We start from the raw sequence: 24,437 nt of genomic DNA on the forward strand, positions 1-24,437 counted from the left end.
GTGAGAGATGACAGGAGGATGCAGAATCAATCAAATCTTTATTTAGCACCTTTCGTACTATAAAAGCAACACGTGGTGCTTCACATAAAACAAAACAAAAATTGTTTTGTGTGAAAACTGCCTTGGAAAATTCTAGAAATTACATTGTAAGACAAAAAAGCAACTAGTAAATAAACATTGAGACAAAATATTAATAAAAAATAACGTATTTGTGCGTATTATAGGCATTCATGAACTCGTGAGAATGAGCAGTATGCACAGAAAGAAATTATATAAATTAGACATTCATCTTATCGCCTCTTTGTGTCACTGCCCAAAATCATTTAAAAAGAAAATACACGAAAAAACGAAGTAGAATAAATTGTATTTAAATTTTGTACATGATTAAAAGGGTCAATTTGAACTTCAACATCATAAATTAAAAAAAACAAAAAAAACAAAAACAAAACATAAGCATGACAATATAAAGTTATCCTACTCACTAGCAAATAAAAACAATAGAATATCTCAAGTCCCCAGGGAGAGGAGAGGTGGTGGGAGGGCTGGAGGGGTGCGTCTCACACGAACCTATCAGAAAGGGTGGGGCTCTGACACGGACCAATCAGAAACCTTGTAACCGCGACACTTCCTGCTCCGATTGTGGCCGACGACTCCGCCTCTCTTTTTATGTGGCAGTGGTGTAGGCCAACAAGAAAAGGCAATACTCTAACACAGACCAATCAGAAACCTTATGACCCACCCAGTTACCCACGACATCCTTCCTTCCCCGCCTCCCTTTGAGGAGGCACCAAGGCAGTTGCTTTGGTGTCAGCTGGGCTGTAGTCAACTTGTACACCAAGTGATTTAAAACAACTTTGGGCGACAAAGTGGAAACCGAAATAAAACAAAATAACCGGACCGCAGAGGAAACTCGTAGCGTCTCGGCCAAGCCTCATGAGGGGGTATTGTAGTAATAATTCCTCCTGGGCTAGCTCGCTAGCTGGTTAGCCATTTGTTCGCAGTCATGGCTTCGAGGCACCAGAGTTCCAGGCAGCGAGAGAGTAAACAACTGCGGGACGACGACGACGACGATGACGACTCGGACGCCGAGGAGACGGGCCCGAGCCGCAGCCCCAGCCCGAGCCCAAGCCGGGGCACCCGTCGGTCGCAGATCATCCACAGCGGGCACTTCATGGTATCCTCGCCACACAGCGAGCACCCGCCGAAGAAAGGCTACGACTTCGACACCGTCAACAAACAGACCTGTCAGACGTACCACTTCGGCAAGGCCAGCACATCGCAAATCTCCATCGACGCCTCGCTCACCAAACTCTTCGAGTGCATGACGCTGGCCTACAGGTAACGTATGCCACTGGTGGGGATTAGCCAAGTACGAAATACGAATGTCTTCTTACTGTAATTAAACTTGAGTATATTTTTGCAGGTATATTCACTTTACTCAACTTGTTAGTTTTTCCTAGATATCATGGGAGTAAATCACTTAGTGTTCTTGCAGAATCACTACTACTTTGCTGGTTTTGTGCTCTGAACAAAGCATTACATTTTAAGTAACGATAGATAGCATAACCACATGCAAATAGACATTTTACAGCATTACCACATAAACAACTATGCAATAATACATATCATTGCTAAATTTTATATTTTACCGCAAATCAATACTATTACAGTATGTTTTTTTTTTTGTTTTTTTGTTTTTTTTACCAATCTAAAGTGCTGAAAATGGCTTTGTACTCTTTAATGATACATTCTTAATGGTTGAACAAAGACGCCATAGATGTGAAAAATGACTATTGATACAGCCAGGGCCGGCGCTAGCTATTTTGGTGCCCTAAGCATAAATGTTTTGTTGTGCCCCCCCCCCAACACTCCGTCCACACACCCCATCACCCCTCCCCTGGTAGAAATGAACTGATCTGAGTATTTGTCAGTTTTGCTTTATTAAACAAAATAACTTGTCAGTAGGGCTGGGTTTGAAATATTGATAAATCTCTATCATATCGATACACCTTTTCATATCCCAATATCGATACATAAAACCATGTATCAATATATCGACCCCCCCATTTTTGCCAATTTATTTACACAGCCTGTGCTGTGGTTGTAATTTATTTAAATTATTATTTATTGTTTTTATCAGGCCGTGTTAAATGAAACAGATTAATGTAACTGCAATGGACTCAATTCCTAATGTAAATATTCATATGCTTACTAATGCATTAAATTAGAGCAAGAAGTTTCTACTCTTTGCAGTATTGGTACGTTTGACTGTCTAAAATATGTGCTGCATGAATTCCTCAACTGAATCGAAAATCATTGTGAATCATGAATTGAATCGGGCCCTTGTGAATCGAATTAAATCGATTTTGGAAATCTGAATAGATACCCAGCCCTACTTGTAAGTGTCAATATTGAAGTTTTAAAAATGTTCACAAAAATAAGTGATAAATAATAAGTCTTTATAAAACTAACAATGACACCAAATACTCAAATAAATAAAGCTAAATGAATTAAAATAAAACTCAATGCCACTACTATTAACAAATAAACATCTGGAAATAAACAAAGTGCAAGCAAGTTAGTAGAGGCCCTACAGAGGCACATGTCTCCATTTCTGGGCTGCAAAATCGGCTATCAGGTCATCATATGACAGCTTTTGCGCAATTTCTGCATTCATGTTAGGGTATGAAGTGCTCCTCCTTGAACATATTGAAGCATTCTGTATTCAGAAATACAAGACAATATTCAGGGATTCTAAAATGAAATATGGTTTTGAACCATGGTACAAACATTTTCTAAATTGATTAGGATTATGGTATTGTGCAGGCCTATATTTAAAACACAGGTACATGAAAATTTTAATAATCTACCTTTTTAGAGAAGGATTGATAGGGCACTATGTAAAAATTCTGGACATAATGTTAAAACTATGAATATGAAATGAGGAAATCTACTTAGCCTTAATATGATTATTATTATTATTTTCAAATTACACTTTCACCAGTACATGCCGCTCTTGGCCGTTCCATATGAAACAATATTGTCTCGTCACATTCCATTTAACATACCGTATAATGAACGTGCTGGTCACAACCATTCCACTGCGGCGGTTTGGAGTGTTTTTGTTTTGTTTTTGTTTTTTTGCTAACTGTGGTCATGTAAACGTAGCTGCTACAAAATAAACAAACAAATTGTCATTGTCATACCTGCAAGTGACGCGCGAGCATCATCTCGTTTTTTCTTTTCCTCTTTTCTGCCCCAATTCTTGATGCCTTTTTGATGACATGTCCAGATATCCAAGAAGAAACTTCTGCCAAATTTGCGTTTGAAGCATAAAGTGCACCCCGCCTCCCTCCCCCTTTCCCTAATAGGAACAAACTACAGTACTAGGGGAGGGGGGGGGGGGGGGGGGGGGGGCACCAACGTAGACCAGCGATACCACTCGTCCAGTAAATAATGCTACGTTATTTTTTGTATTTATTAACATGCTTTACAAGCTTTTACTTTAAATATTAGACACTGATATTATATTTACTAATATGATTATTTTTACGGGCTTGATTTGTTTTTTGGTGCCCCCTTAGGCAGTTGGTGCCCTACGCGCAGTGCGTGATCAGCGTATGCGGAGCGCCGTGTCTGGATACAGCTGTTTATTGTTTAATTTCATAGTGGTTATTTTGCCATAACTGGCAACGTGCCACCTACACACTTGAAACTAAAAAATAACCCAGTTTTGTTTAAAAAATTGGACAGGCCCAATACTTGGGTGAATTTGACCCAACTTTCTGGTTTGTTTTTTTTGCAAAGCCACACGAATATCAAAATATCCCAGTTTTAAGGGTTGAGTAGCAGTATTTTCCCATGAGTCAGTGCTAGGAATGTAACGATATCCAAACGTCACGATACGATATTATCACGATAGGAACTTCACGATACGATAATTATCACGATATTGTGGGAGCGTTGGCGATATTTAAAAAAGATCACAATATTGTAAAAAAAGAGCTCATACTAAAAAAATTAATAAAAAAAAGCACAATATTGTGCTTTTGTACATAACAACGATGCATATAAACCACCTACAATCTTTAATAACAATATTGAGGCACTTACTTGGTAATGCAAGCACAAATTGATCGCTTCACAAGCAAATTAGGTTCCCCTTCATCTGACAATTAGCATAGATTTTTTTTAAACATAGAAGGCCAAAACATCCCTATTGAATATTAAATTGCACTAATAAACTAGCCACTTGAGGGTGCTAGAACTCCACAATTGGAAATCAGCCTGACTTTTTTAACAGATGTGTACCTTTTAAATATTGTGAACATGATGACGACGATATTGTGGCAGTTTTAATATCACAATATTGCCCTTATCGTGACATCCCCATGAGTCACACAAGATAAGTTTTGTATATGTTTCCGGTTTCTTTTTTCTTAGCGCTATTTTTTGTTTATTTGTTTATTTTTACTATGTTTACAATTATTTGCAACCAGTCAGGAGTTGTAAATGAGCCGTTTTGTTTCATGTCTTTCTTAAAGAATTGAACAGTTAGTTATGCAGTTTTAACAGTTTCGAGCACAGCTCGCTCCTCTTTTTTTCCAGTCGGTTGAGAAATTTAACGCCTGAAAATAGGAAACATAACAAGGTCAGCATATGGAAAAAAAGGAAGCCAACTAATTTGACCTAATTGTTTCATAGCAGAGCTCTGTTGAGCTTGGTGAGAGCCCCCGGGTGTGTTCACTGGCATCTCAATGTGACTTTATCTTTATGGACCACTTCCTTCAAACTTGTTGAATGGACAAAAAAAAAAAAAAAAAGTAGAAGAGTCTTTTTCTTCTTTGTAAACACAAACCTAAACCCGGGCTTGAAATGCACAAACACACTTTGAGATTAAAAATTTTAATTGAAATATTAACCCTTGTTTAACCATAATCTGTCTTGATAGAGTGATTTGAAACTAGAAGCAACCCTGATCTAGATACTGTACTTTCCCAAACAACTTTGACATGCGACGTTAGCCATGACGTCGTCAGCTGCACTTTTACTGTTTACAGAGGATACATGTGGCTGTAGTACATGCAGGAACCCGTTACACTTCAATTAATTACATTTTCACTCACACACACATACACACACCCCCACACTCCTCCACACACAAACACACACACACACACGCACACACACACGCACACACACACCCCCACACACACACACACACACACTCCCTGCTGTTCTGAATTTTCTTTTGTAGAAAATGGAGGAAAATCTGAGTGGTTATTGTGTAAAGGTGACTTATTAGCCAGTTAAGAAGACGTTTCTATTTAGGGATGACAGACGAGGATTCCCTCTGACTTTTGGAACCGGCTGTTAGGACTAATAATAGAGCAGGGAAGTACTACCAAGCAGGCACGTTGTTGTTGTTGGTCTTAATTTAGTTGACCCATGTTCCACATATTTGACAAACTTTTTAATGTTTTCAATCCAATGTGGACATAGGAAAATTGACATGAAAAGGGGGTGTTGTAGGAAAGATACTACGAGACAACCGGGAGTTAAGCTGAACTCGTTTGATTGACTTTTGCAGTTAAAAGGCAAATTCCAATGAAAGAATAACCCTCTTAAGTTCCTCAACGTGCCCGAAAAATCACACCAATCTGTAAAATGCAAAATATACCCATATGTATTTTATCTCAGAACCCTAGTAAAACCTCAACTTCCTCAAGTATTTCACGCTCCTCTTAAAAATGTTTATAATTGTTTGAATTTACAAAGTTTAAGCTCAGGGTTATTTGTACAGCACTTGAAAAAAACAGCTCAACAGCAAGTCGGCCATTTTGGTTTGAAGCCGCCAAATATGTGCTAATTCATATTCTTTAAAGGAGCATAGGGACTGACATCAAAGCAGTCTGATTGGGATACTCAGACGACGATGTGTGATGCAAATTTGCAACTCAAGGCACAGGGGTCAGATCCAGCCCACCACATAATTCTTTTGTGTGTCCCACTAAAGTACATAAAGTGTCATGTTTCTTGTGAAACTGATTTGTTCTTATTTAGCCAGATATTAAAAGCATTTTACATTAATTGAACATCCGTATTTATAAATAATAATATTCTACAAAATAAAAACGTGTGTGTATGTATGTATATATATATATATATATATATATATATATATATATATATATATATATATATATATATTAGGGGTGTGAATTGCCTAGTACCTGACGATTCGATTCGTATCACGATTCACAGGTCACGATTCGATTCGATACCGATTAATCCCGATACGAATTTAGAAGTCGATTGTTGCGATTTTTTTTCATTCAAATTTAGAAAATACTAATCAGTAAGCTTGTAGAGTGTAAGATTTATATGAAAATGTATTATTTATTTATCTGAAATTTCAGTCTTATAGAGGTTGTAATCTGTTTCATGTTTGAACAGCATTAAAATAAAATATTAAGGCTTAATGTTCCGTTCATATAACATTCTTCCATGCTCAAGGTGTGAATCCTAAAAAAAAAAAAAAAAAATAAAAAATAAAAAAAAAAAAATAATAAAAAAATAAAAAAATCGATTCTGCCGATTATTGAATCGATTCGAGAATCGCGCGATGTAGTATCGCGATATATCGCCGAATCGATTTTTTTTAACACCCCTAATATATATATATATATATATATATATATGAAATGCAGGGGCAATTGTGGTTACCTAATCATCAATATAAGGTGATTTGCAGTAAATGATGATGATGAAACTATAACTACAATGCGGTCCGCAATGAAAATGTGTTTTGGCAGTAGAATATCAGCCAATTAAATTAAAACTAAAGGGTAAATTCAAAACTTTCCACAGTGGTAAACTGGTGTCTCCCAAATGGAAAAACTTCAAAGGTCTGAAGCTGCTGTGGAGGGACAAGATCCGCCTCAACAACGCCATCTGGAGGGCCTGGTATATGCAGTGTAAGACTTCAACACTGTCTAATCAATGCAGCGGCACCTTGACTTAAGAGTGATCTGACTTTGGAATTTCATGATATGCAAGCCGTTGCTTGGACTGATTTGAAACAATCCCCAACCCGTGATGGGTTGACGAAGATGCTGGAAACAAAAAGCGGTCAAAATGAGTTGCCTCTGCAGGCCGTCAGAGCTCACCCACAGAGATAGTGGGAGAAGTTCTCTCATCCAGAAGAGGCTCGTTGCTCGTCCACATTGAGAAAAGCCAGATAAGGTAGCTCGGGCATCCTGTTTTAGATGCCTTCTGGGCACCTTCCTGCTGCGGTGTTCTTGGCATCTCCCAGCAGGTGTTGTTCACAGGAAATGCGAATAGACCTGACCCTGGCGAAGTGAAATTAACCTCTTAAGTCAAGGGACCACTGTATACCTTTGGCTTTTACAAGTTAGATTGACTAAAGTTGAGTTTGTGTTAACCTTCAGATGTGGAAAGAAGACAAAATCCCGTTTGTCATTTTGTGACCCCACTGGATGGAAACATAGATCTGGAAGCGCATCGTACTTCAGAGGTGAATTTAAAAAAAACAAAAAAAACAACAAATAATACATGTAATGAGTTCATATCATATGTCGTGTATTGTGACTCCCAGATGATCACCACAGAGGGCAAATGCTGGAAGAGAAGAATAGAAATTGTCACCCGAGAGTATCACAAGTGGAGGACCTACTTCAAGAAAAGAGTTGAGTTTGGTTTCCAATTCCATTCAGTTTTTTGTTTTGGTCACAGAGCACCCTTCATCTTCCTGACTTTCATTTCAGTTGCAGAAGCACAAGGATGACGACCTTTCGAGTTTGCTCAAGGTATGCAGAGTTTGAAAGGAAAACAAAAAGCAGTCACGCATACAGCTTGTCACCTTCATCTCAGTGCAACAAAACAGTTGAACACTTTTTAATCATTCAAACTTGGTGTACAAAGTTTGTTGTTCAAATATGTGTTGGTGTTTCAAATTAGGGTGTTAAATCAGGGATTAAGTTTCAAAATAGTTTCAACTCAGGCCAACGTTAGAGATTTAAATGTGAATTTCAAGACAGCTGTAGGTTTTCAAACAAGGATTAAAGTGTCAAACTGGAAGTTAGGGTTTCACGTTGTCTTTATAAGTTAGGTTTATACTTTTAATTGGGGTTTCTAACCAGGTTTAGGTTTTCAAATTAGTTTTAGAGTTTCAAGTTGGATTATGCTCGAAAATTACAGATTCAAACTATGCTTAGGTTTTCAAATTTTATTTATTTTTTATTAATTTATTTTTTCCAAACAAGGATAAGGGTTTCAACTCGGGGTTAGCGTATCAAACAGTGATTATGTCAAGGTAGTGGTGTTGTTCCGATACCGTTTTTTGGATACCGATACCGATACCCAGCTTTGCAGTATCGGCCGATACCGATACCATACCGATACTTAAGGTTTTTTTTTTTTTCCTCAACATGAAAAAGCTGTCCTGCCATTGGTTGAAAGCATTCAAGGGCCAATAGGATATCTTAGATCGGCATGCAGTGAACATGTCACATATCAGTGAATGTCGTGTACCAGCAAGACACAAGATGCTGGATCCAAAATCCTATATTAGCATTGGAATTAATGGTATCGGCATGTTACTTGCGAGTAGTCACGGATACCGATACCACTGTTTTAATGCAGTATCGGCACCTCTGCCGATACCAGTATCGGTATCGGAACAACACTACAAGGTAGGTTTAGGATTTCAAGTAGTTTAAAGATGGGGTTTTGCATTCAAATTTCAAACCTATGATGGGTTTCAATCAAATGTAGAAATCAAAGTATTTTTGCTGTATGTGCGCGCGCTTGTAGTTGTCCACCCGACTTGTTGGCTGCACTGGAATCCCGCATGCTCGTGTGATTAACTGGCTTGGTGCTTGCATTTGTAACATCTAAAGGGGCCCAAGGAGCAGTTAGCGCTGTTTGGGGAAGTCTCTCCAGACATGCTCCGTGCTTGCTTTTATCAGGATGAAGAGAGCGAGCCCCCCGTGCCCATGGAGCTGGAGAGCCTCTTCGACATGGAGGTGCTGATGTCCGAGGTGCCTGACACGCTATTCTCCACCTTGGTCTCACACCAGACCACCGCCTGGACCAACCCCAAGGAGAACGGTATGGATGGCTCTAATTGACAAGTTGTTTTATTTTATTTTATTTTATCTTTTTAACCTTTTTTCTTTAACTCATTCACTGCCAGCCATTTTCACTTCGCTGACGGCTGTTTTACTGGATTTTGACTGATTTTGTAAGGCCCACGGAATATTGTGTTCTATTGCTATAAAAACATGGAACCGACCAAAAGAAAAGATTAGAGTCTCTTCTTTTTTTGCAACATGGCCCCGGCAGAGCTCTTATACTCTGCTGCCACCTACTGGCCTTTTTTGTAATAACTATCATTGCTTTAAGACAGAAGCTGCATCAAAGCAATTCTCTTATATAAAAAAAAAAAAAAAAATGGAAAAAAAAATGTATAAAGACGTTTTTGGGAGTGAAGAACAAATTATTAAAAACGTGTTTACACATTCTTGGGTTTGAATGAGCTAAACAAGAAAAAAAAAACAAATTCAAATTCTGTGGAATACTAAGATTTGGATGGTTGAGAATCTCTGCAGCTATAAAGAAAAACAATATTTTGCAGGCACATTGATATATTTTTATTAATAATTTGGTTATCCATTTAGGCTAACATTTTATTATTTCAAGCCTTGGTAAATTTTTTTATCTTTAAAATCAAGGTTAAAGTGTCAAATTATTCTTTCAGGCGCAGGTTAAATTTTCATTTGTATTTGTTGGGTCTTCAAATTGAGTTTTCCAGCCAGGGTTTGAGTTTAAAGCTGTGGAGAGGGTTCCAAATTGGGATTTCAAAAGAGTTTGGGGTTTTAAAGTGTGGTTTGAAGCTGGGGAAATGATTTCAAAACTGGGTTAATGTTGCAAAGGAGTGGATTTAAGTAGGGTGATCTGGCTTTCAAGTCTGCTTCAGGGTTTGGAATGGGTTTTCAAGCTTGGGTTAGATTTTCAAAAAAGGGTTTCAAGTATGCTCCATTTATTTAATCCATGGTGATGATGTCACATTTGGGATTCAACCAGAGTAAAATGGTTCAAACTTGATATAGGGACAGGGTTTCATATGAAGGTCTCAACTTCTTCGCTGTGTTGCCATGATGGTAAGAACATGGCAGTGTTTAACAAAACGCTTGTTTGCCTTTCACAGCTCATGTGGTGAATGCAGACATGATACAACCGGGCCTCATGCAGTTGCAGCCCAACCTGGACTTCCCTTTCGATCCACTACAAGGTAGCGGCTGAACGGGGACAATTTGTTTGTCATCGTCTCCTTTTCAGGCGGATGACCCTGCGCACCCATCGGTGTACCAAAGAATTAAACAGAACAGGATTAAAGGAGTGTCAAAGGAGAGTGCTCCATTGGGAAAATGTGATTTGTTGTCCTGTGGCGTGCTGCTTTTGTAGGACTAGAATGGAGTGCTGCACATGCACACACCCTCATAAGCGCACACTAATTTGTGCACACTTACAGAAATCATGCACTAATGTTCCAGTAACTCATCTAGATACTAGTTTCTTTAACCTAGTAACCCAGAGAGTAGACAATGATTTATTTTCACTTTTAAAATTTATGATTTTACTAACCGCTTGCTAACATAGACTCTTGTTTCCAGACTTATTTCACAGCTTCCGTCCGCCCGTCTTCCTCCCCGTTTCCCCCACCGCACCATCAGTCACCCCACTGCCCAGCAGCAGCTGTCCGTCGCAGGTAAACACGTAGCGCCAGCACGTTTAACACACCACCACCACCACCACCACCACCACAAGCAGGAAGTGTAAGACTTTTGTCAGCCCCTGACCCATCTTCTTGCCTCTTTTTTTTTACTGTCCTTTACAAGTAGTGACACAAATCCACGTAACATAGTAATCGTACTAAACTGAATGATGGCACACGACCGGTTGCTCAGATTGCTTAACCGGATCATTTGAAATGGAGAGAGAGAATTAAAGGCGACGTCAACCCCCACCCCCCAAAAAATCTTGACAATAATATGTTCTATGCCCCACTAGTCTCAATACGGTATTTTGGTTAATATTGCGTTAATGGAATATGAGTTAAGCAGCAAAATTCAGCAGTTTTTATCAATAACAGAAGGCGGCCATTTTGCCACTTGTTGTCGAGTGAAAATGACATCACGGTTGCTGAGGTCTCAGGTAACAATCAATCACGGCACAGCTTCAGAAAACAGGTGAGCTGTGATTGGTCGTTTCCTGAGCCCTGAGCAACTGTGAGGACATCTCCAGTCAACAGCAGGTGGCAAAATGGCTGCTCCCTTGAGATGGATAAAAACGGCTGGATTTTGCTGCATAACTCTTATTCCACAAATGTAATATTAACCAGAATGTTTAGACTAGGGAGGTCACATATGACATACTGTCAAAAAAATTTTAAGGTTGACTTCCCCTTTGTGTCTCATTGTCTTTAAATGTCAACATTATGGGTGCAACTCGAACTATTACCAAGATTTATTTCTGGCCGTGCTGTTCTCCTTTTAGCAGCGGGTATCTGAACACAAAGCAGCAGGTTCCACATGGTGGAAATTTAATAATCATAGGCATATAATCTTTATCCTTTGCAAGGAACGACTGATATTACTGCCTTACTGAAGAGTCTTATACTGCCCTCATGTGGTCAAAGTGAAAACACCTAAATAATCAGCACAATGTGCATTTTGTAGGCAAGGTTTTAATTGCAGCTAATCACTTATTTACTGAGTACTGTTATTCTCTTATAAAGTATAATATAGAGTGCTATTTTTTTCTCATTAAAAACATTACATTTGTATTTATTTGTTCTGTTTAATTTTAGGATGCTAGAACATATTAATCATATTTCCATTCATTCAGGAATTAAACTTGTCTCGAGGCACCTCGACATTGCCCATGCGTGACCGAGCATTGCATGGACTTTTTTTGTGTGCGCACATTTTGTCAAGTCGTGTTTATTAAAATCCCGTGATGGGGATATATTCCATGCATTGGAGGCTGATATTTTTGTGACTCACATGCTGGGATGTGTAAGCAGAGGAAAGTTGCGAGAGGAAGTGCCCTGGTTAAGATGTTTTAAAGCCTTAAAATGAATTCAATATTCACTGCAGAAGCATACTGAAAATTGTAGAAATGGTTCACCAGACTCAGAATCGAGCTCCTCCTCAACACCATTGAAAATTATGGCGTGAGTTTCTGAGGACCATGCAGAGAAGACCCAGGTTGCTGGAGGATAGGAAGGGTTGAAGAGCCCCCTTTCTGTGTTCTCCCATCTTGTGAAATGTTATAGGAGAAGATTATCTGCTGTTTTGTGGCAAAAAAAAAAAAGGAAAAAAAAAAAAGAGTTGTACCAGTATTAACATCAGGGGTGTGATTTCAATGAGGTAAAGTCAGGGTACAACTTCACATGTGTTTTGTCGCCAGGGCCAGTTGTTGTCGTCCATGCAGCTCGCAGACGGCCACATCCCGTCTCGCATGACCAGTGGAACCAGTGTCGGTTCCATTGCGGACAACTACTTGCCTCTTTATCCGGGCCAGGTGGAGCTCAGTGACCACGCAGCCATCTCCCCCCACATTCCCCTGGTGTCCCCGTGCCTCCCGGCGGTGGTGGCACCCTTGGTGCCCGCCACGTTGGACGCCGCAGCAGCCTTGGGCGAGACCACCGTGATCTCGCCGTCCTCTGCGCCGGCTGCCGGCTCCGCATGCACACATCCCCCGCCGCCTCCCCCCCGGACGCCGTCCTTGGTTCCGCTGTTAGCCGCCCCCGTGCCTCCGCCCACGCTGCCTTACACCTTCGCCCGCCCTCGACACCCGCAGCCGACCAAGGCCAATAAAAAGCGAGACTTGAAGAAGATTACCCCAGCCAACCCGATTGCCCCCCAGCAGCTCTTCATCACAAGTCAGGATGCAAGCTTCACTTATTTTGAAACAGGGATTCTCAAACGTTTTTGGGTCTAGGCAGAAAATAACAATACAACAATATGCATAAATGAATGAATTAAATGTTTTCCATCGTCACGAGCTGATGTACACTGCTTCTACTCACAACATGGCTGTAAACAAAGAGGCTAGTTTGGAAAAGCATAGACAGTGTTTTAAATTTTACCATTTTATAGCACTATATTCCGCAGAATTTTTTTTTTTTTTGGGGGGGGGGGGGATATTGGGCTTTCGTGTGAAATTTCAAGATGGACCTAAAATGCGCTATAATAACCTTTTATAGGTGACCTTAATTTGAACTTCTGCAAAATTTTGAACACACAAGTTCAACTTTTCAGTGATTCAGTACTTTTTGTGCAACTCTATAACAAGAAGCTGAAGAGGAACACTTAACAAGTGCTTGATCAATCTCAAGGTTACATTTTGTGGGCCACCGGAAAGTTGGGGGGGGGGGGACCCAAGTTTGAGAACTGCTGTTTTAAACAGTGGCCATTTGTTGTAATGTGAAAACAACTCACTTCCGTTTCTCACGCTCTCTCAGGTGTCATCCCAACAGTGAAGACTGATGTGACTTCATCTCCCAGTGTGCTGATCACTCATTGTGGTGTGGTACGTTCTCAACATCATCTCTAGACACTTTATTTAGGTGCACAAGTGCTCATGCTAGCTAGCTAGCGTTGGCTCAACTTTGATTAGTGGACTGTCCAACCAGAGCTTTGATAATGTGAACTAACTAAATAATGTGTTCTTAATTACACGTTACTTGTGTTAGTTTTTACTTTCTTTTAGATTAGACACAAATAAAATAAAGGCCAGAAGCTAGAAGTTGTTAGGCTAGCCTAAGATTCAACGTATTTACCTCACCACAAATCTTGTAGCCAATTAAATAAGCCCATGGATGTGTGATAACTTTCAGCTTTTTCTTTTTCGTGCTGACAAAGGTGGTATTAACCATGCACACCAGGATGTGAACATGAAAAATTTAGCAGGTTAAATACGAGAAACCTTCAAATTTGGCCTGTTCTAACAATCTACCCCCACATAGTCTCAAGTCATACTTGTGGATTCACATATTTAGCTGTTTGTTTGTTTGTTTGTTTTTGTCTTGAACTATCTGTTGTTAATCTCAGAAAAACTCATGTATTTTATGTATTGTTTTGGCAATCTTGGTGCCAAGGAACTGTTGTTAAAGTGTTGAAAAGCTTCATTTTATGTCTTATGTCTTATGCTTGCCGCCATCTTGTGGCATCTATAGGCAATTACACCAAAAATTGGGCTTCAAAAACATGGTTTGAAATGAGGACTGCATTCATTAATTTGACAAGGCCAAATTTCTTTGAAACAAGCAACATTTGGTTGGTATCCTGGCTTGTATTTGTATATTTTTTTTTAAACTGAAAAGAATAAAAACAGTTATGGTGAATTAAAAAAACAAAAAAAGTGCATTTAGTTATAATGCAATAATTATAATACTTGGATCAAGTGAAATGCTCTTACACAAAAACTGCCCAGTAAGAAGAAATTTAATTCTTGGTTAGATTTTATGTGTGCAACTTGCTTTAATTGCTGTCTTTCCGCCCACGTCAGGCTGGTGGCTTCACTGTCGTACCTAAAACCCCGACGTCACCCCAGTGCATTGTCCCCTCGGAGAACTCGTTTTCCTCAAGCCATCGAACCCAGGAGCCCCCCTCTGGTGTCGGTGAGAGTTTGCTGTGACTCGATAATGCCTAATTACACAAAAGCGCGCACTTATTTCCTACAGTTTCCTCTTCTCTTTAGTTCAGGGCCAGCCAGGAACAGGCCAAGGCTCCCCTTGTGCTTTAGATCAAGTTCCAAGTCCACCCTCGTTGATCAGCAGCAGCACCACACCTCAGGTATAACAGCACGAGTGCAATCATTTTATAAATAACTCAGTAAAGGTGGGATATTGACGTCCATTTAGATTTTTACAATCAGATAGTTAGACGCATCATCAATGAAAGCAAAAAAAAACCACTGTGTTGGGGGAATTTTTATTTTTTATTTTTTTCCCCTTCCCCCTTAAAAGGAGAACAACTTTTTTTTTTTTTCTAGCATTTGGTTATTTTTCAACTTGTTTGTGCAATTTATTTTAAAACTTCCTGTCAGAATTTTGTGTGTTCTAATATGCTTGTTTAATATTTTAGATATTATTTTAGATTATGTCTGTTTTTGTTGGAAGATTTTTTTCCCCCCATCTTTTATTGTATGTTGGCTAATATTTTGTTATTGTCTAATATTTTTACGTTGAATTTCATTTTTCCTAATATTTTTCCCCACTGTTTACTGTATGTATTAGTCATCTAATACATTTTAGTTTTTCTATTTTTTTTTGTATATTATTTCATCATCTTACGCCACTCCTTTTGGGAAGAATTTTGTATTTTACTTAATATTCTTGATAATGTTCTACTTTTTTCTCCAATATTGTTCTATTTTTTTTTTTTTATCAGATACTTGTGTGTTTTTCCCTACTATGTTAGTATTTTTTTTAATATTTGACAAATACTATAACTACACAAATATTATTTGTGTATTCTTTGGCTAATATTTTTGTATTTTCACATATTTTTTGTGACATTTTTATCCTTATTGACTTTGTACAAAATGTATCTAATGTTTTGGCTTTTACCACTCAGTTGGCAGTATTTTATCAATGCCAGCCTTCAGTGTGACACATCAAATACTTGTCGGACGACAATTGTTTTTAACAAATCAGAGCGGAAAAAGTGAGAGTCAGGTGATAAAATTGACACTAATGTCCCGGTATTGTGGAATATTCTTACCGTATACAGTACTCGTAGTGCGTGCTAAGGCAGGAAATTTTCTTGGTTCACTTCCTTCCCACATTCCGTGTCTATACCGCGTTTATAGAACAGTGACTTGGAAGGGGGGAGACACACAAGAAATTGGCTTATTTTAGTGTTATTGTTTTAAACTTAAATTATTTATTATGCCATATTTAGCACCTCTGAGATTCTTTATTTTTCTACCTCCTCAGTCTGCAACAACAAGCCACCAAAGAAAACAATGACTGATAATTGTGCAATTTTTGTACAATATTTATTGTATTTTTGTATTTTTTTTCCCCCCTAATATTTGTAAAAAATTTGAAATTGTTTTTCAGATTTTGTATAGTATTTTTGTATTATTTTGATTTTGTATATAATTATTGTCCATCTAGCATGTGTACTGCTTAGACTCACTGGTGTCACAGGACTTGGGCAAGAAGATGGATACACCCTGAACTGATTGCCAGCTAATCACAAGGGACAAACAACAATTCACACTCGCGTTCACACTTAAGGGAGCCGTCAATCAACCCCACAACTTCTGAACTGTGTGACCCATGTTCTAACCAGTCAGCCACCGTGCTGGTTTATATTTTTTGTATTCTTCATTTAATATTTTTGGATTTTTTTATCTAACATTTTTAGTATTTTGTTTAAATATTTTTGTATTTTTTTTTCTTTTTTTGGGTTTTTGATATATATTTTTGTCTAGTATCTTTTTGTTTTTATCCTAGTATTTTAATATTTGTGTGTATATTTATAGATAGCTAAATAGTGAATGCCATTTGTCGACACTCATGCCCCGGCATTGCGGATTTACGGAATACACTAACCATACTCGCTTATACTAAGCTGGGAAAATTTGTTGACTTCCTCTACACATTCCGGTCCATGCGTGCCATATCGATAGACCAACAACTTGAGGGTGAAACCCTGGTAAAATGGCATCTTTTAGTATTAACCGTGAAGTTATTAACGTATTTAGCATCTCAGAGTCTTGCATCCTCTCATATCCACAACCGCAAACCACCACTTGTGTGTCTTTTCAGATTCCGAGGAGAGCGCACATCGCCGAGCAGAAGAGGCGATCAAATATAAACCACTGCTTCAAAACGCTCGGCAGCCTGATTCCCACCCTCAACTCCCAAGCCAATGTATGCACAGTTGAAACCAGAAGTTTACGCACACTATGTAAAAAATTGGCACATTGGATTTTTTTTTCTCATTGTCTGGCATGAAATCAGAAAAGTTTCCTTCTGTTTGGTGAATGCCAGAATAATTCGAGAAAGATTGTCCATCCATCCAATGTGACAGTTTTTCATTACTTTCTTTCAAGTCTGAAGGTTACATCAAGTATGATTACTATACCTTTAAACAGGAAAAACCCAGAAGAACACCATTCCAGCTGTGAAATGCGGGGGTGGCAGCAAAATGTTGTGGGGGTATTTTGTTACAGGAGGGGGCGGTGCAATTGACAAAATAGCTGAGACGGAAAGAACATGGTGTGGAAATGCTCGAGTAACGTCTCAAGACATGAGCTAGGAAGTTAAAGATTGGCCGTGAATGGGCCTTCCAAACGGACAGTCACCTGAAGCATACAGCCAAACTGGTTACAAAGTGGCTTATGAGTAATAAGGTCCGTGTGGCCGTCAAGTCTGGAGTGACCATTACAAAACCCTGATGTCAGTCCTTTTTGAACATGTTTGGGTAGACCATGAAAAGGCATGTGCGAGTACGGTGGCCTACAAACTTGTATGAACTTGTTCTTTCAACACACTAAAAACAAAAATTAAACCAAAATTGGGTCAAGAATGGACCAGCCAAACTTTCATTTTGTCATTTTGTGGGTTATTCATTTGACCCAACTTTCTGATGTATTTAGCACCAAAAGTTGGGTCAAATTAAATTAATAGCCCACAAATCAAAACAAGTTTTTGGGTTGTTTTATGAGTTATTCATTTGACCCAACATTTTGGGTTAGTTGAATAACCCAATTGAATTGGGTCAGTAATGAACTGACCCAACTTTTTCAGGTATTTAGCCCCAAATGTTGGGTTAAATGAATTACCCACAAATAAACCCAATTTTTGGTTTGTTTGGTGGGTTATTCATTTGACCTTGGGTTGGTTTGTGGGTTATTCATATGACCCAACGTTTTGTGTTAGTTGAATTAACCCAGTTGAATTGGGTCAAAAATGAACTGACCCAACTTGTTCAGGTATTGAGCACCAAATGTTGGGTTAAATTAAATTAATAACCCACAAATAAACCCAATTTTTGGTTGGTTTGTTGGGTTATTCATTTGACCTTGTGTTGGTTTGCGGGTTATTCTTATGACCCAATGTTTTGGGTTAATTGAACAACTCAAAATGTTGAGTCGGCCCCCTTTTGACCCAATTTGGCTTAATTTTGACCCAAATGTTTTTAGAGTGCAGTATGGGGTCACAATTCCATGTCCCCTCTCCCACCTGTGATTCTAAAATTCTTGGGTGTGTCCACAGGTCAGTATTGCAGTCAAAATGCAGAAGACGGTGGAACACATTGAGAAGCTGAAGCAGGAGCGGGAACAAATGCAAGAAGACATAAGGAAGCTGCAGGAGGAGATCACAAGCCTCAAGGTCTCCATTAAGTATGTTCATGTTTTGTTTTGTTTTTTTGTGGCCTAATATTGCCTCTCTCTGTCTTTTAGTTGTTCTAATATACAGTCAAACCTCGGTTTTCGAACGCTTCTCTTCTCAACCAAATTGGTTTTTAACCAGAAAATTAAAGAATTTTATGTCTCAGAACTCGTCCAAAAAATCGTCTCTCGACCAAACTGAAAAAAAGCCGAGCGTACCTGAACGCGACTCACTCGGGAGCCGAGCTAACTCGAATGCTTCCTCCGTAGCACATTCGTGTTCAGAGTTCGTTTGGAGCAGACCTGCTCATTGTTATTTACGCAAATCTTTTTTTTTAAAGTTTTGCATCGTGTATTAGCCCCTAATCATGGGTCAAAAGAAAGCAAGTGTAAGTGGTAAAGCTGGTGAAGAAAAGAGGAAAGTAGCGCGCAGAACTATTGAATTTAAAAAAGAAATGTTTGTATTTTGGGTTTTTTTTTTCATCATTTTAGATAGGATATCTAAATAAAACAGTGTCCATTTCTACCCTTTTGTATTTATGGTAAACAGTATACAGTGCAGTTTATGGTGTAAAATAGTAAAAAAAAGAAAAAAACTTGGAAAAAGTTTTTTAGACTTGGAACGGATTCAAATCATTTACATTAATTACAATGGGAAAAATTGCTTCGGATTTCGAACAAATCGCTTTTCGAACAGCCTTCTGGAACGAATTATGTTCGAAAACCGAGGTTTGACTGTACTTGTATGTATATTATATTGTGCAAACGAACACCAACACATTAGGGTTGGATTCATTGTGCGGAAATAAAGAGTTTATATCTGCCTTTGACGTCACACTCAGGTAAAACAATAGCATATCCTTTGGCAAAAGCTTTTTAATGTGTTGTTATATATTTTATAGTGATGTAATTTAAGCCAAATGGTTTACTTTTTTTGTATGTATATATTTTTTTATAGACCAATGTTTTTTTTCAGTTATGTAAACACATAATTTACATTTTTTTATTATGACAGGTTGACAATTTGTTTTAATTATCACTGGATATTTCTCACCGTTGACGTCACGGCTCGTGCCGTTTTGGTGGTGTTGTTTTGTTTTTTTTCAACCGCAGCCTGTGCCACGACCAGATGCCGGCCACGGGAGCGCAGGTCACGCAGCGACGTTTTGACCACATGCAGCACAGGTTTACCGAGTACGTCAAGCTGCGTTCCCGGCAGGACTGGAAGTTCTGGATTGTATCCTGTCTTTGTGCCTGATGTTGTTTTTGTCGACAGTCTGCGAGCGTACCAGTCAGGTTGTGCCAGTCCGTAATTAAGATGCTTTCTTTGCGGGGAAATTTGCTGTGGTAGGAAGGAATCCTCATAGGAACAGTTATACATCATCACCTGGCTTAAGCGTCGGCCACTGCAGAATGTTGCAAAAGATGGAGCCTCTTCCTAAGACCTGCTTTGGTCTCTGTTGAATCAAGCGTTGTGCTGAAGCCCTGTAAATTTGCGAGAGATGGTTCACGATGGGTGAAAATCTGCAAAATAACAAACATAATTTTTTATTTTTCTAGTTTCGCTGTCCTACATGCTTTAAACTCGTAAAAACACTTTTAAAGTATTTTTAAAGTTTTTCTTAGCATGTTGTCATTGTCTCATTGTCAAGATCAGTTCAATCAAACATTTCAACTAACATTTCATCTCACCGAATTAGGTTAGCCTAATGCTAACATACAGGACTGTCTCAGAAAATTAGAATATTGTGATAAAGTCCATATTTTTCTGTAATGCAAATAACATTCACTGCCAGCCATTTTAGAATATTTCCAAAGTTTCAATCCCACACGATATTGCATTCAATAATTATATATAAACCAAATCTACCAAATGACAGAATGGACTCCCTACTTTTTGCCTCGTCCCATTCTTTTATAATTGACAGTAGAAAAATGTAGGTTTTCCAAAATACAGCCATTTTTCCAATGGGCTCTGAAACTGTGTTTATTTCGTATAAAATGGGGCAATTATGTCATCTACCGGTGGTTGGGCATCAGTAAAGTTATTTCTAAGTTTGACATTTATAGTGGAGCATGCTCAGATTCTCCTTCATTTATCCCCGCTCTAAAAAAATACAATTGACAAGTATATACTTGGCAAAGGCAGTGAATGAGTTAAATGAGCAAAAAATGCCATATATTCTGGATTCATTACAAATCAACTGAAATATTGCAGGCCTTTTATTGTTTTAATATTGCTGATTATGGCTTTTTTTTTTTCACTTGGTCTGAGGAAATATTCTAATATTTTGAGATAGGATATTTGAGTTTTCTTAAGCTGTAAGCCATAATCAGCAATATTAAAATAATACAAGGCTTGCAATATTTCAGTTGATGTGTAATGAATCCAGAATGTATGGTATTTTTGCTTATTTAATTGCATTACAGAAAATAATAGACTTTATCACAATATTCAGATTTTCTGAGACAGTCCTGTATAATGCGAAAAGCCATTCAAACAGCTGCTACTTGAACACAGGGATCGACCGATAATCAGCCAGATTATCGGTGGCTATCTTGGGCATTTTGACAAATATCGGTATCGACCTTTTTTTTTTTTTTTTAAATCTGATGGTTGATATAAAGGTATATAACCATTTTATAATCTCAAGGAGCTTTTTATTTAAATGATCAGTTAACTCTGTAAGAGATGTTACTGATACTGGGAAGCTTCTGAACCATTTGTTTTTGTTCGACATTACAACGAAGAAATGTGAACATTTAAGATTTAAAGTACTTTAAAAAAAATTGTAAAAATATTTACTGTATACAACAATAGAGATCCATGGTATTTACTTGCTTAATTTTCCAATTAACTTTGTTTTGTAAGTTGTTGTTTTTTTTATGCTAGAGCATACAGAAGGCTTTGATGCAGCCCCCCCCAAAAAAAATGATAGCAGTTACAAAAACGGCCAGCAGGTGGCAGCAGAGTATAAGAGATCAACCAGAGCCATGATGAAAACATAATTCAAAGCAAATTTGTGAATAATGAATGAACTTAGCTATATTCTAATGATAATTGCTGCAAAACGGAAACAGAAATATACTTTTTTTCCTGATGGAAGAAGATACTCTAATCTTTCTTTTGGTAGGTTCCATGTTTTGATAGCAATAGAACATAATATTCAGTGGGCCTTGCAAAATCAGTCAAAATCCAGTAAAACAGCCGTGAGTGAAGGGGGTTGCTTCAGGGAAAATGGCGGCCAGTGAATGAGTTAAAGAATCTGTGAAAGAGCAGGGACATGAATAATTAACCAAAAAAATAAATAAAATGGTTTAACAGGGGTTGACCTCTTGTCCGTACAATGTCGATTGAATCGAGCCTTGACGTGACGCTTCCTCTCAGTTCAGCGTCATCATCAAGCCTCTCTTCGAGTCCTTCAACAAGATGGTGTCGACAGCGAGCGCAACAGAACTTTGCAAGACCACGCTGGAGTGGCTCGAACGTCACTGCTCCCTGGTCGCACTCAGGCCCAGTGAGTAATCGAGTGCGCACACACACTAAAACAATTGTGTGCAAATATTTATATACATTTACACTCCCAAAAGTCCAGTTATTTATGTAGTAATTTGTTGTACAGTTAGATTGATGGATGGGCTAAAAGATAGATACAGAAGACACTGTTGACAAAAGGATGGAAGAATCGATGTATTCTTCATTCATCCCTTGAGGGAAAATGTAATTGTCAATAAATATTATTTTTACAATGTGTGATGTGTTTTGACAAAATCTAAATATAGTTTATCTTCAGTTCCAGGAGTCTTTGTCATTCATGCACTACAGCATTTTTTTTTTGTTTTCATGAATTTCATATTTTTCAAAAATCTTTGGTCAATCTACTACAGCAAGGTTATTATGGTTTTGGAATTTTGATTTGATTTTGTTTTGAGTTTTGTTTTTTTAAATGTAGTTAGTTTAATTAGTTTTCAGTGTGGTTGTGTTCGTTTTTTTGGTGTTTATTTATTTTGGAGGTAACAAGACGCCTGCGATATATATATATATGTTATGAAGTAGTGACTTTCTTGTTGTCATTTTAAATACTTATGAATGAGCTCCGGCAGTAAAATAATGTGGCATATCCTTTAAAATAAATATCTCTAATAATAAAGACCTACATTACACTGTTTTTTCCCCCCGAAATCACGTGAATTAATTATAATTAAATTGATTACAAATAGTTAATTTAAAAAGGATGAATTATTTTAAGAAACAATTACCCATTGATTTAAAAATAGTTTTAACCAATTAGAATTACGTTAATTAGAGATGATGCAATTCAATGTGGCTCAGACTTGCCCATCTTCATGTTGGCAGTGATTTAGCAAAATGTTGACAACTTGTCTTGCCAAGTAACAAATATGTACGAAGTCTACATGAGAAGCGTGAGAAAAACTTCTTTGGTATATGACATTTGGAACAGCGAGTCACTGAAATGTTTTCAAATGTTTATTTTGAATATTTTGTTTAGAAAACGCACTGTTTCAGAATTATCTGTCATGACAAAATATTTTTATTTCTTTGGAAGCTTGTGCAAGCAAAAAAAAAAAAAAAAAACTTTATTCAAAGATTTTGGGATATAATGAGAAAAACTTTATTCAAACATTTTTGGATATAATGAGAAGTAAAGTAAAAGGAAACAAAAAAAAGTTGCTCCATGTACGAGTGAACGTCACGGTTGCCGATGATTGATGACATGCGTTTGGCAGCATGTCATGATTTGAGAAGTCACAATGCCAACAGGAATGATTGTCAGTGAGTGACAAGTTCAGCTTAGGCCACGTGGATTCATTCGCTTGTTGTTTTGAAGTTGAGTTTTTTACATTTCTAAAAGACAAAAATCATTTTTGTATCCTTTTTTTTTTTTTTTTTTTTTTTTTAGGCCAAGAATTTTGTTGTCTTAGTATGGTATTTTTTTGTATTTTTTTTTTTTGTTTGTTTGTTTGTTTTTGCGTTTTTTTATAGTTAATATTTTTACAAACCAAAACTTTTTAATTCTGCATGTTTTAAGTTTGTTTTGTTTTTTGTTTTTTTTTAGGACAAATATTAGGCCAAATGGCCAAATTACTCTTTGGTCAAAAGTTTAGTTTATCTAGGCCAGACATTTTTAATTTATTCTTTTATTTTTATTTAATTTCTTTATTAATGTTTTTGGAGGAGGGTGTTTTTATGACAAATGTTTTTGTCATTTCAAATGTACCCACTTTCTGGTTTTGATGCTTTTTAGGACAAATGTTCATTTTGTGTTTGATGTTTTTGGCTCAACTTTGAGTAGAAATGATTTCCTCTAAGGAAGTGGACTGAAACGGGTATTTCAAAAAATATATATAAAAAAAATCTATATTAATTTGTTGCTGTAAAAACATTGTTTATCTTTCTATCTATCTATCTTGAGCCTAAAAGTTCAATAAAATTAGCCTGTTAGCATTATCACAGTGTTTATTTGAAAGTGAAAGTAAACCATGAAGTGACATGAAGGCATAGAGTACATATATGTCATGTTCATACATGTAATATGTTTGTATGTAGTAAGTGAACCGGTGTGTTTGTCTTGTGTGTGCATGTCAGTGGTCAGCAACAGCCTTTGCCATCTGAGCACCAGCACGTCCATCCTCAGCGACCCGTCCCGCTTGCCCGAAGAAGCCATCCAGGCGCTGAGGCACGGCGAGGTGGAGCCTCGCTCTCAGGCCAGCTGATGACCGTCTTCCTCATCTCCAGGGGATTCAACTCGTCTTCCTCGTCTCGGACTCGGAGGCCCCCGTTTTCGTGCCAAGTACACGCAAAAGTGCAGTGGGCGGAGCTTTTTTTTCTTTTTTTGGCGTTTTCATAGGGCACGGTTAGAAATTTACGCCGTCGTGGGACTTAATTCACTGCAGGAGAGTTGCACGGTCTACATGGCGGAAGCATAACAGACTCACTGGAGTTGACAATAAAAATAAGAATAATGCATTCGATTGAA

General features: G+C 37.9%; 1 protein-coding gene across 2 annotated transcripts; it reads left to right on the forward strand.

Moving 5' to 3' along the window:
• The first annotated feature begins 751 nt into the window (after positions 1–751).
• mlxip (MLX interacting protein) lies at positions 752–24,437 on the forward strand. 2 transcript variants are annotated; one of them, XM_077522550.1, is made up of 17 exons: positions 752–1,338; positions 6,871–6,977; positions 7,452–7,537; positions 7,619–7,708; positions 7,788–7,829; positions 8,922–9,132; positions 10,232–10,315; positions 10,698–10,792; positions 12,496–12,970; positions 13,553–13,620; positions 14,599–14,710; positions 14,791–14,885; positions 16,871–16,975; positions 18,323–18,450; positions 19,552–19,675; positions 21,827–21,956; positions 24,047–24,437. In XM_077522550.1, exons 1-17 carry the CDS (start codon positions 1,004–1,006, stop codon positions 24,172–24,174), a joined length of 2,415 nt encoding a protein of 804 aa, XP_077378676.1. In that variant the 5' UTR covers positions 752–1,003; the 3' UTR covers positions 24,175–24,437. The 2 variants fall into 2 exon arrangements, with proteins under 2 accessions (XP_077378676.1, XP_077378677.1); XM_077522551.1 differs by having other exon boundaries at positions 8,991–9,132.

Source organism: Festucalex cinctus, chromosome 5 (genome assembly GCF_051991245.1).
Source record: "Festucalex cinctus isolate MCC-2025b chromosome 5, RoL_Fcin_1.0, whole genome shotgun sequence".
Classification (NCBI taxonomy): domain Eukaryota; kingdom Metazoa; phylum Chordata; class Actinopteri; order Syngnathiformes; family Syngnathidae; genus Festucalex; species Festucalex cinctus.